We start from the raw sequence: 13,230 nt of genomic DNA on the forward strand, positions 1-13,230 counted from the left end.
AGAACCACTGCTCTAGGTGCTCTTACTGCCTATTATAGGGAAAACCATCTAAAACACAGACATGTGCCTTTCACCTTAAGGACAGACAAGCATCCCGAGCTCTGTGGGTCACCTGGGAATGAATCCAATTGGAGCATTGCAGCGCACCCAAATACCTGGGAGTCACCCTAGACTGTGCTCTGACCTACAAGAAGCACTGCCTGAACATCAAGCAAAAAGTGGGTGCTAGAAACAATATCATACGAAAGCTGACTGGCACAGCCTGGGGATCACAACCAGACAGTGAAGACATCTGCCCTTGTGCTATGCTACTCTGCTGCTGAGTATGCATGCCCAGTGTGGAACACATCTCACCACGCTAAAACAGTGACTGTAGCTCTTAATGAGACAGGCCGCATTATCAAAGGGTGTCTGCGCCCTACACCACTGGAGAAATTACACTGCTTAGCCGGTATCACACTACCTGACATCTGCCGGGAAGCAGCAGCCAATAGTGAAAGGACCAAGGCAGAGACATCTCCAGCTCATCCCATGTTTGGGCATCAGCCAGCACGTCAACGACTTAAATCAAGTCTTAAATCTTAGATCTACAGAGACACTCGCTGGAACACCTCAGCAAGCGAGAGTTCAAAAGTGGCAGGCTCAAACCCAGCACCTCAATCCGTGGGTGATACCAAATGAGAGAATCCCCCCTGGGCACACAGAAGACTGGGCGACTTGGAAGGCACTGAACAGACAGCGCTCTGGCACCACGAGACCTTGAATCACAGAGAGGGATCTCCTTCTCTAGATGTCTTCAAAAGGAACATGGACAGCTATTGGTTGGGAATACTTTAGCTGGGAATTTTGCGTTGAGCAGGAAATTGAACTCAAAAGTCTAGGAGGCCACTTCCAAGTCTATCATTCTAAGTACCAACCACAATTGTTGCATTGTCATGTTTGGGAAGGGACATAGGGACACGGGGATTAGGAAACAAGCAAGATGTCAGACATGGAAGTCGCCACTTTTTTCAAGGCATACCATGCAATTCTAAATAGCAAGGGTGGCCATAACTGATTCTGGTGGACATACCTTGTCTCCTGGTGGGCCAATGGCGCCTTGAGGACCTGGGAGACCCTAGAAGAAGAAGAAAGGTGGGGATGACTTGTTGGGTTAAGAGAAACACAAATACACAAATACATCCATAAGAAGGAGGAAGAGAAAAAGGAATAAATAAAGCAAGTAGGGAAAAAAGGATATGAGAAGGAAGAGAAGCAGAAGAAGAAGAAAGGAAAGGAGAAAGAGGAAGAAGTGGAGCAGAAATACGAGGAGAAAATGGTGAAAGAGGAGAAGTGGGAGAGGATAGGGGAAAGAAGAGAAGGAAAAAGAAAGAGAAGAAGGAGAAGAAGAGGGTGATGGAGGGGGAGAAGACGAAGATGAGAAAGAAAAGGAGCACAAATACAAGGAGGAGAAAGAGGAGGAGAAAACAGTGAAAGAGGAGAAGTGGGAGAGGAGAGGGAAAAGAAGTGAAGGAAAAAGAAAGAGAAGAAGGAGAAGAAGAGGGTGATGGAGGGGGAGAAGACGAAGATGAGAAAGAAAAGGTGAAAGAAGTGGAGCAGAGATACAAGGAGGAGAAAGAGGAGGAGAAAATGGTGGAAGAGGAGAAGTGGGAGAGGATAGGGAAAAGAAGAGAAGGAAAAAGAAAGAGAAGAAGGAGATGAAGAGGGTGATGGAGGGGGAGAAGACAAAGAAGAGAAAGAAAAGGTGAAAGAAGTGGAGCAGAGATACAAGGAGGAGAAAGAGGAGGAGAAAATGGTGGAAGAGGAGAAGTGGGAGAGGATAGGGAAAAGAAGAGAAGGAAAAAGAAAGAGAAGAAGGAGAAGAAGAGGGTGATGGAGGGGGAGAAGACAAAGATGAGAAAGAAAAGGAGAAAGAAGTGGAGCAGAAATACAAGGAGGAGAAAGAGGAGGAGAAAATGGCGGAAGAGGAGGAGAGGGAGAGGAGAGAAGAAGGAGGAAACGGAAAAAGAATGAGAAGGAAAAGAAGAGGGCGGAGTAGCAGAAGGAGAAGAAGAAAGAGAAGAAGACTCATCCACAATTTTGGATAATTCATGCTCATGTAATGGGGAACAAATCAGTATAATCTCACCTGAGCACCTGGATTTCCTTGTTGACCTGGTGGCCCAGGCTCACCTTGAGGACCCTTGAAAGGAAAAGGAGATATCAAACCATGGATCAGATTATCAAACCATAATTGCACATAAACCAGGTTAACAATGGCCATTGAAGGAAGATGTTGGCTAAAGCAATGATGAGTAGGCAACTGTGTGAATGGTAGTGGGAGTTGGTAACTAGAAAGGAGATGGGATAAAGTGGACAAGAAATCCTTCATGCGGCCGGAGTGTCAACTTGATTGGACGCACTCACTCAATTGCAACATGGTTTGGTTGGGTTGTGATAGACAAGAAAAGAACCTTACCACATTCCCCTTGGGTCCAGATTGTCCATCCATTCCAGCAATGCCCTGAATGAAAAGTTTGAAAAACACAATATGAGGAAAGTTCTAGACATCAGAAACAATTTAGATTCCATCACAGATGGAAGGACCTAAACAAGGAGGTCATGATCCTGAATCTGCAAGCTCTGAGGATATTGGTCGACCAGAAGTTCTCATGACGCTTTCCCAATGAGGTTCTCATGAAGGTTCTTCCAACTCAAGATCACCATGGTAACAGCAAGAAGGAAGAAAAAGTTTCCAGAACCAGATCCTGAATCTGCAAGCTCTGAAGATATTGGTCGACCAGAAGTTCTCATGACGCTTTCCCCATGAGGTTCTCATGAAGGTTCCTCCAACTCAGGATCACCATGAAAAGAGCAAGAAGGAACAAAAAGTTTCCAGAACCAGATCCTGAATCTGCAAGCTCTGAAGATAGTAGTCGACCAGAAGTTCTCATGATGCTTTCTCCATGAGCTTCTCATGAAGGTTCCTCCAACTCAGGATCACCATGACAAGAGCAAGAAGGAACAAAAAGTTTCCAGAACCAACAAACCAATCAAAGTGGATACGTATTGTAATAAGAAAGAGTTGTGTTACTCACCGGAGGTCCTGGTGGACCAGGGGGTCCCTTTGGTCCCAGCAAACCACGAGGGCCCTAGAAGAGAATCATAGAATCAAAGAGTTGGAAGAGACCTCATGGGCCATCCAGTCCAACCCCATTCTGCCAAGAAGCAGGAATATTGCATTTCAATCACCCCTGACAGATGGCCATTCAGCCTCTGTTTAAAAGCTTCCAAAGAAGGAGCCTCCACCACACTCCGGGGCAGAAAGTTCCACTGCTGAACGGCTCTCAATATATAGGTTGCTGAAAGCAAACTATATTCTGAATATGTCCATTAGGATTAGATTCGGAAATAAAGGCCAGGAGGACTCTAGCTAATCTATTCTTTCATATTCCAGTATACATTAAAGAGTTCCCCTGATCCACTTCTATTTATCACAGGGTGCTGAAACTGCACATGTGTCATGATATAAGTCTCTATAGCTTACGTGCCAATGTACAACTCTGAACTGAGAATGGTCTTGATGTTGTTGTTCATTCGTTCAGTCGTCTCCGACTCTTCGTGACCTCATGGACCAGCCCACGCCAGAGCTTGATGTTACAGGTGCTGAAGTGGTGTGAGGTTTGAGAATGGACTCAGCGGAATACAGAGCAGTCCTCAAGTTCCTTTACTCGAAAGTCCACACACCAAAGGAGACGTTCGATGAGATGAGAGAGGTGGATGGTGATGATTACCCAAAATATGATGGAGTCAAGAACTGGCATCATCCATTCCAATGTGGTCGGACTTCGGTGCAAACAGTTCCAATTCCAGGGCAACACCGCTCCGTAATTGAAGAACACACCATCCAGAAAGTGGAGATCGCCAATTTGGAAAATCGCTGCATAACCATTCACCACTGAGTCCAAAATGTCAAGATGAGTGTGGGGTCCATGGAAGAAATCACCCAAGACTATATTCACATGCATAAGGTATCCACTCGCTGGGTCCCCCGGCTGCTCACACCTTTCCAGAAGGAGGAACAAGTCCAATGTTCTCAGACTCTCTTGACAAGGATGTGCCATGGAAACCAGGAGGACTTTCCCAACAGACTGATCACCCAGGAAGAAAGCTGGGTCCCTCACTCTGATCCTGAGACTCAAGTCCAGTCGATGCCATGGAAGCATCCTGACTCACCGCCTCCAAAGAAGGCACGTGCCCAACTCTCGGCAGGCAAGGTCATGCTTACAGGATTTTGGGGAAAACCAGGAGGACTTTCCCAACAGACTGACCACACAGGAGGAAAGCTGGGTCCCTCACTCTGATCCTGAGACTCAAGTCTAGTCGATGCCATGGAATCATCCTGACTCACCGCCTCCAAAGAAGGCACGTGCCCAACTCTTGGCAGGCAAGGTCATGCTCACAGGATTTTGGGACCAGCACGGAGGAGGATGGATGGATTTCCTAGCAAAGGGGACCATCATCACTGGGACAGACGAGGCTTCACTGCTGTGGACATTGTGGGAAGCCATCCAACCAAGAAACAATGTGGCATGCTCATCAAAAGTGGCCGCCTTCTGCAAGACAATGCACCAGTTCCCAACTCACATGTTGTCCAAATGGAAGAAGCATGCTTCTGTGGCTTGGGAATTCTCCTGCATCCCCCTAGAATCTAGAATCAAAAAGTTGGAAGAGACCTCATGGGCCATCCAGTCCAACCCCATTCTGCCAAGAAGCAGGAATATTGCATTCAAAGCACCCCTGACAGATGGCCATCCAGCCTCTTTTTAAAAGCTTCCAAAGAAGGAGCCTCCATCACACTTCGGGGCAGAGAGTTCCACTGCTGAATGGCTCTCACAGTCAGGAAGTTCTTCCTCATGTTCAGATGGAATCTCCTCTCTTGTAGTTTGAAGCCATTGTTCCGCGTCCTAGTTTCCGGGGAAGCAGAAAACAAGCTTGCTCCCTCCTCCCTGTGGCTTCCTCTCACATATTTATACATAGCTATCATATCTCCTCTCAGCCTTCTCTTCTTCAGACTAAACATGCCCAGCTCCTTAAGCCGCTCCTCATAGGGCTTGTTCTCCAGACCCTTGATCATTTTAGTCACCCTCCTCTGGACACATTCCAGCTTGTCAATCTCTCTCTTGAATTGTGGTGCCCAGAACTGGACACAATATTCCAGGTGTGGTCTAACCAAAGCGGAATAGAGCATGGGGAGCATGACTTCCCTGGATCGAGACACTAGGCTCCTCTTGATGCAGGCCAAAATCCCCTGATTCACCTGACTTCGTACCACCGGACTTGCACCTCTTTCCAACAAGGAAGTTATTTTGGAAGAGCAAGCCTTTTTCAGATGATGGGACTCCGATTTCCAAACTCACAACGTGGCTTTTGGAGCAACCTGTCGATTTCTACAAGCGAGGTGTTGACAGTTGCTTCAAAAGATGGGAGAAGAGTGTGTCCTGAGGTGGCACCCATGGAGAGAAGAAGGACTCAGAACTGGGCCAAGTCTCATGCCTCTCCATCCACAGGAAGTGGGTCAGGGGAAATCTTGAGAGTATGAGAATATTCTCCAAATCCGTTCTTTCCCCTTCCTATTCTCCTCCTTCCTGTCTCACATTCCAACAGTTTATTGTCAACTAAACACCTTAATTATTGCCCAGACCTGCCTCTTCCAGTGTTTTTTGAGGTAGCTAGAGGCCTTGAATTTATTATTGAGAAGCGTGTGGGGAAAAATAGCATAGTTGATGATGCCTCGGTAGACTGTAATGAGACACTTCGAATCTCATTGAGACACTATGAGCTTGTTAACATCCTCTCCTTCCCTGCTTTTCTCCCTCTCTGCGCTTGAAGTGTTCCAAACATTTCTGACAAAAGCTGTCATTTTGGTGAGCTGATTTCTTTTTTTCCTGCAACACTTGCATTTATCTTTCTCTTACCTTTTCAAAACTATGCCAACTGTTTTCTATTTCAGCTGGAAAAGAAACTGGAGCATGTGTGTCTCGGGCGGCACATATTTCTTGAACAGGATGGTGCAATCTGGTTGCGAACCATCTGGTTCAAATGTCACTTGTGGCCAATGAGACCTCGACTCATCCTACTTGGCCTTAGTACTCTGAATGCCCAACTAAGTTCTCTCTAGGAATCTCTAAGTCTCCCAGTATGACTGTATGGAAGGTGTTCCTTCTAGAGGATTATGGAGATCTCTAGAAGGAACACCTCTCTAGGGATCTCTAGGTCTCCCAGTATGACTGTATGGAAGTTGACCGTAGAGTCATACTGTAGGATTTTGGAGATCTCTAGAAGGAACACCTCTCTAGGGATCTCTAGGTCTCCCAGTATGACTGTATGGAAGTTGACCGTAGAGTCATACTCTAGGATTATGGAGATCTCTAGAAGGAACACCTCTCTAGGAATCTCTAGGTCTCCCAGTATGACTGTATGGAAGTTGACCGTAGAGTCATACTGTAGGATTATGGAGATCTCTAGAAGGAACATCTCGCTAAGAATCTCTGTCATCCATTGCCACTCTATGGCTGACTTCCAGCAAACCACCATAATCTTCTCAAGAAGTTGCCTTCAATCATAGGTTCTCCAGGTGGTTTGTACTTCAGCTCCCAGAATAGCATGAGAAATGGTGAAGGATTAGGAGAACTTAAGTTCTCAAAGAAATGAGACCTCAACTCACCTTACTCCGCCTTAGTACTCTGAATGCCCAAGTAAATTCTCTCTAGGAATCTCTAGGTCTCCCAGTATGACTGTATGGGAGTTGACCATAGAGTCATACTGTAGGATTATGGAGATCTCTAGAAGGAACACCTCCCTAGGAATCTCTGTCATCCATTGCCATTCTATGGCTTACTTCCAGCAGAGCACCATAATCTTCTCAAGAAGTTGCCCTCAACCATAGGTTCTCCAGGTGGTTTGTACTTCAGCTCCCAGAATAGCATGAGAAAGGGTGAGGGATTAGGAGAACTTAAGTTCTCAAAGAAATGAGACCTCAACTCACCTTACTCCGCCTTAGTACTCTGAATGCCCAAGTAAATTCTCTCTAGGAATCTCTAGGTCTCCCAGTATGACTGTATGGGAGTTGACCATAGAGTCATACTGCAGGATTATGGAGATCTCTAGAAGGAACATCTCCCTAAGAATCTCTGTCATCCATTGCAATTCTATGGCTGACTTCCAGCAGACCACCATAATCTTCTCAAGAAGTTGCCCTCAACCATAGGTTCTCCAGGTGGTTTGTACTTCAGCTCCCAGAATAGCATGAGCAATGGTGAGGGATTAGGAGAACTTAAGTTCTCAAAGAAACGAGACCTCGATTCATCTTACTCGGCCTTAGTACTCTGAATGCTCAACTAAATTCTCTCTAGGAATCTCTAGGTCTCCCAGTAGGACTGTATGGAAGTTGACCATAGAGTCATACTGTAGGATTATGGAGATCTCTAGATGGAACACCTCCCTAGGAATCTCTGTCATCCATTGCCATTCTATGGATGACTTCCAGCAGAGCACCATAATCTTCTCAAGAAGTTGCCCTCAACTGTTGGTTCTCCAGGTGGTTTGTACTTCAGCTCCCAGAATAGCATGAGCAATGGAGATTATGAGAACTTAAGTTCTCCGTGAAATAAAGCTTGAGCATAACTGTGCCAAATAAAGGATAAAGGGGTGTTTCCCTCATCCTGTTGTGACTTACGGGTTCGCCAGGAAGACCTCTTGGTCCAACTTCTCCATCATCTCCCTGAATGTCAACAGAAAGAAGGGAAGAGGAAGTGAAAAAGAAGGCTAGAAGACCAGGTCAACATCACCCATAATAGTTGGGCTGCAAAAGTTTACATAGAGAAATGTGAAACAACAACAACAACAACATAAAATGATGATGATAATCATTATAATCTTATGGCAATTGTGCATTAGGAAAGATCTCATCCAAATGAAGATTTTTAATGTGGGCTTAGTGATTATGGGATATTCAAAGTCTTTGAGTGAAGGCTTCATAGTTCACGTTCACATCTATGAATGTGTTGAAACAGGATGACAATGTCAACGGGATCTCTATAAGGATCTCTAACACAATGGTAGCTGCCTTTGGGAGATATGTTTGAATGTTAGTGAATGTTGTAGAAGGAGATAGTGAACAGCTCCTCCTTTGTTTGGATGCAACATCCAAACCAAGATATAACTATGTATAATGGAGTTCCAAACAAAGGCACGCATAATAGAGTTACTTGCAAATACATTGACAACAAGGATCCCAATCACTGTTTTCTAGACGTGTGCTATCTATTAAAAATGGTTCAAAAGACATTACAAAACTGGGGATCACTGGCATTTTGTTTCTAAAGTGTTTCTAAAGTATAATTGGTGAAAAATTTGCTACTATAACAAGAGTAACGACATTTCATTTCTATTATGTTATAGTAAACACACAAAATAACTACAACTGGGGAAATTTCAGGGTCTCCTTTCTCCCTAGTTTTTAAAGCTGTTGGAGCGAAACTTGCTACAATGCTAGAACACATTTACCACTGTTAGCCCACCAAATTTCAGAGCGGTTAACAATAGGCAACAATTCGATGCCAGTACGGTTACAACAAACTAAAACAATGATAAATACTTTAAAATACTAACAGCAATATACAAACATAAACATCAGACACAGCATTTGAAACATTGTCAAAGCATCTCCATCTCAAATCATTGTCCAGTTGCATCGTCGATTGTCCATAATATCATATATCTATGTCAAATTTGGGAAGGCCTGTTCAAAAAGCCAGGTTTTTACCATTCTTCGAAAAGACAGGAGGGAGGGGGCTGATCTTATCTCTCTAGGCAGGGCGTTCCACAGTCGAGGAGCCACCACTGAGAAGGCCCCGCCAAACACATCTATTAGGAAGGCGGGAGTGAAGCAGGGTCTCCCCAGAATATCTTAGTATTCTGGATGGTTCGTAAGGAGAGATACGTTCCAAATGTTCAAGAATCTTATCGAAAATTATTGGCGAGTGTTTCGATTCTTAAATTCCTCCTCACGCCTTTCCTGCATGTTTATAAGAGTGAATTTAATGAATTGGATACGAAAAACGAATTAACAACAAACATTTGCACACCCCTACTGCTTCTCTCCCATATACACTTTTTTATTCACATTTACTCAAATTACTGAATTCATAGTTTCTCTTAGTAAGGACAATTTTTCATGGCTCTTCTTTTGGAGCCTGGTTCTATTTTTTTTAAAATGTTTTGTTCACATTTGGTTTCTCAGAAGCAGCCTCAGAAACATGTCAATGCTGGCAACAAGGTGCACATTTTCTCCTGACAGCCTTCAGGAGGTGTAAAAATGTTAACTTCATCAAGACGAGACCATCGAGTCCTGCCAAATGCTATTCCTCACCTAGGTTGTGTTGCCATCGTAGTGAGGGATGCATGAAAAATATGAAATTATAAATTTTATAGCACTGAAAAGAGGTGGCACCCCAACTTACCCTGTCCCCGTCGTCACCTGGGGATCCTGGAGGACCTGAAGGGCCAGGATCACCCTAAAAAAGAATCACAAAGGAGAATCAGGCATGTTCTTGGTAGACCCCGATCAACAAAAGACATAACCAATGGTCAATGATCCCAAAGAGACATCATGAGGCTTCCTTCCATTCCTACCCTGTTTAAAATGGGATGGAGAACCAAACAACACAAGAAGCCAACGAACATACCCTGTGGCCTTTCTCCCCGGGTAGTCCGGCCAGTCCATCAAAACCTCTATCACCCTGAAACAAAATCAAGAAAGACGGGTCAGTTCAAGATTTTCCCATTCCTCCCCCAATCTCTTTCATACTATTAATACCGAGTGTAAACATAAGAAATAGATGCCTAGATCTTGATCTTTTCTGCAACCTGGAAGTAGGATTTTATTGAATTTTCAAACCAGGTGCCTCTCTCCATTCCTATGTGGCTCCACGTCATTAGTAGTAAACCATATGGCACATGAATGGTGGGTGGAAGTGCACCATACTTTTGTGCATGTTCTTCTTCAAGGGCATATGGTTTATGGAGTTTTCTAAAGCTGTGTGTGTATGTTGGGACCCTTGCTCCAGATGGATATCTCGTTGTACTAGAGAGTTGTAGATTTTGCATTTTTCTTTGGGATAACTCTGTTTCAGAATATCTGCCCAAGGGAGATATCCGTCTGGCCTCCAAGAACCGAGATACCAAAGTTTTTTTGCTCCCTGAAAATCCCCAAGTCTCACATAACACAAAACTGGAGGTGCCCTTTACAATTGGGGGTGTAATGTTGCAATTTCAGCATGGTTCAAGTTGGTTGGAGTTGGCCTTTTCCAAATTGGGTGACTTCCAGGGGTCACAGAAAGTGATCCACAAAATTGGAGGTGTCTCCAGCTTTTGAGGACACAATATCAGACCTTCGGCATGATTCAGGTTGATCAGAGTTGGACTCCCCCTAATGGAAGGTTTTTCTGAGGTCACAGAAAGTAACCTCACAAAACTGGAGGTGTCTCTGACCTTTGGGAACACAATATTGTACTTTTGGCAAGTTTCAGGTTGTTTGGAGTTGGGTTCCCTCTTATCAAGGGGTTTCTGGGGTTGGGTGGCTTCTAGGGTCACAGAAAGTGATCTCACAAAACTGGAGGTGTCTCTGACTTTTGGGGATGCAAAATTGTACTGTTGGCAAAGTTCAGGTTGTTTGAAGTTGGGCTCCCCCTAATCGAGGGGTTTCTGAGGTTGGGTGGCTTCTAGGGTCACAGAACGTGACCCCATAAAACTGGAGGTGTCTCCGACTTTTGGAAAAAAAATATTGTACTTTTTGCAAGATTCAGGTTGTTCAAAGTTGGGCTCCCTCTAATCAAGGGGTTTCTGGGGTTGTGCGGGTTCTAGGAGTCACAGAGAGTGAACCCACAAAGCTGGAGGTGTCTCCAACTTTTGGAAACACAATATGGTACTTTTGGCAAAGTTCAGGTTGTTTGAAGTTGGGCTCCCCCTAATCGAGGGGTTTCTGGGGTTGGGTGTCTTCCAGGGGTCATAGATAGTGAACCCACAAAACCGGAGGTGTCTCTGACTTGGAAATGCAATATGGTACTTTTAGCAAGGTTCAGATTGTTTGGAGTTGGACTCCCCCTAATTGAGGGGTTTCTGGGGTTGGGTGGCTTCAAGGGGTCACAAAAAGTAACCCCACAAAACTTAAGATGTCTCTGGCTTTTGTGGATGCAATATTGTACTTTTGGAAAGATTCAGGTTCTTTGGAGTTGGACTCCCCGTAATCGAGGGGTTTCTGGGGTTGGGTGGCTTCTAGGGTCACAGAAAGTGACCCCACAAAACTGGAGGTTTCTCTGACTTTTGGGGACACAATACTGTACTTTTGGCAACGTTCAAGTTGTTTGGAGTTGGGCTTCCTCTAATTGAGGGGTTTCTGGGGTTGTGCGGCTTCCAGGGGTCCCAGAAAGTAATCCCCCCAAACTGGAGTTTTCTCTGACTTTTGAGGATGCAATCTGATACTTTTTGCAAGGTTGTTTGGAGTTGGGCTTCCCCTAATTGAGGGGTTTCTGGGGTTGGGCGGCTTCCCGGGGTCACAGAAAGTAACCCCACAAAACTAGAGCTGTCTCTGATTTTTGTGGACGCAATATTGTACTTTTGGCAAGGTTCAGATTGTTTGGAGTTGGGTTTCCCCTAATCGAGGGGTTTCTGGGGTTGCGCGGCTTCCAGAGGTCCCAGAAAATAACCCCACAAAACCGAGGTGTCTCTGATTTTTGGGAACGCAATCTGGTACTTTTGGCAAGGTTTGGGTTGTTCGGAGTTGGCTTCTCCCAAATTGAGGAGCTTCCGTAGTCACAAAAAGGGATCCATTCGAATGTCCTCGGGGCATAAGGTGGATTATTCGGTCGGTTGTGTACATTCAGATGCAATAGGGCTTGTGTTTTTTTCCCCCACCTGTCATTCTGCCCTAAATTCAACCTGAATGGGTTGACCCGAGGGAAGCAATTTCAGTTGTCCTTGTCGGAGGCAGCAGGGAGAGCAGGGGGAGGCAATGAATGATGTCCCTCTCGGGTTCTGGAGTCTCCTCGCGTGTTCTTCAATGAGTTTCTGGCTCGCAGGCTATCCATTATACAGCCCCCCCTCTCTCCTCCCCTTTCCCCTAATGTTCCTTCCTTGGGGGGAAAAGCAAACGACAGCAACCACGACTGCCGCACTTCGGGGACCAATGATTTGCGGCTCCTTGTCTCCCCTCCTTTCCATTTCCACTTCAAGTCCCCCCCATCATCAAGCACTTAAACCTTCTAATATATGACTTCCAGGCAAACTTCCTTTGCATTCAGATGCTCGGGTTAATGACTTCTGTCGCTTTTGAGGACAGCGCCAGAGAGGGAAAAAGGGAAAGAAATGCAAGGTTTCCCTCCCAGGAATGCAGAGACAAATCCATGGCCATGAAAACCCCGAGTCACTCGTACCGCATTCAGAACCCTTTCTAGAACGTTTGCTACTGGCCATCAACCAATGAAATGGAGGCCAAAATTGGGTACAGATTACCTTTGGCCCCGTCTGGCCTGGCATCCCTCGGGCGCCATCGCTACCGGCACGTCCCTGGTAAGGAAGAGAAAAAGAGGAAGAGGGGAATGGAAATTAAGCTCATCATAGCAGGGAAGGTATCTCTCCTTGGCATTTCTGGTGGCATTCCAAGTCATGTAAGGACATAGATGCTGGTTGGCATGGGGAAATGAAGCAATTCATGGACTGCGGAATGTATTCTCCAGCCAGAATCCCACCCCGTGAGCCTGACTTTGCCTATCGTCCCATCTTGCCACCGTAGTGTGGTACCAAATTGGGAATTATGACTCTTTTCTCAATAGCAACAGCTGTGAAAGGGAGGCTATGCATGACTTTGTTGTCATTGTATGGTCATAGAATCGTAGAATCAAAGAGTTGGAAGAGACCTCGTGGGCCATCCAGTCCAACCCCATTCTGCCAAGAAGCAGGAATATTGCATTCAAAGCACGCCTGACAGATGGCCATCCAGCCTCTGATTAAAAGCTTCCAAAGAAGGAGCCTCCACCACAGTAGAGAGTTCCACTGCTGAACGGCTCTCACAGTCAGGAAATTCTTCCTCATGTTTAGATGGAATCTCCTCTCTTGTAGTTTGAAGCCATTGTTCCGCGTCTTAGTCTCCAAGGAAGCAGAAAACAAGCTTGCTCCCTCCTCCCTGTGGCT

At 45.4% G+C, this 13,230-nt stretch overlaps 1 protein-coding gene across 2 annotated transcripts in view; it reads right to left on the reverse strand.

Annotated features, from left to right (window-relative positions):
* COL5A1 (collagen type V alpha 1 chain) overlaps positions 1-13,230 on the reverse strand; it is a 224,990-nt gene that overhangs the window by 83,213 nt on the left and 128,547 nt on the right. For both annotated transcript variants that reach the window (XM_067471818.1, XM_067471817.1), the window contains exons 17-24: positions 12,553-12,606; positions 9,729-9,782; positions 9,504-9,557; positions 7,718-7,762; positions 3,078-3,131; positions 2,459-2,503; positions 2,129-2,182; positions 1,073-1,117 (exon numbers count right to left, since the gene is read on the reverse strand). In XM_067471818.1, coding sequence (XP_067327919.1) covers positions 1,073-1,117; positions 2,129-2,182; positions 2,459-2,503; positions 3,078-3,131; positions 7,718-7,762; positions 9,504-9,557; positions 9,729-9,782; positions 12,553-12,606 — 405 coding nt within the window. The remainder of the gene's footprint in view (positions 1-1,072; positions 1,118-2,128; positions 2,183-2,458; positions 2,504-3,077; positions 3,132-7,717; positions 7,763-9,503; positions 9,558-9,728; positions 9,783-12,552; positions 12,607-13,230) is intronic.

This window comes from Anolis sagrei, chromosome 11 (genome assembly GCF_037176765.1).
Source record: "Anolis sagrei isolate rAnoSag1 chromosome 11, rAnoSag1.mat, whole genome shotgun sequence".
Lineage (NCBI taxonomy): Eukaryota > Metazoa > Chordata > Lepidosauria > Squamata > Dactyloidae > Anolis > Anolis sagrei.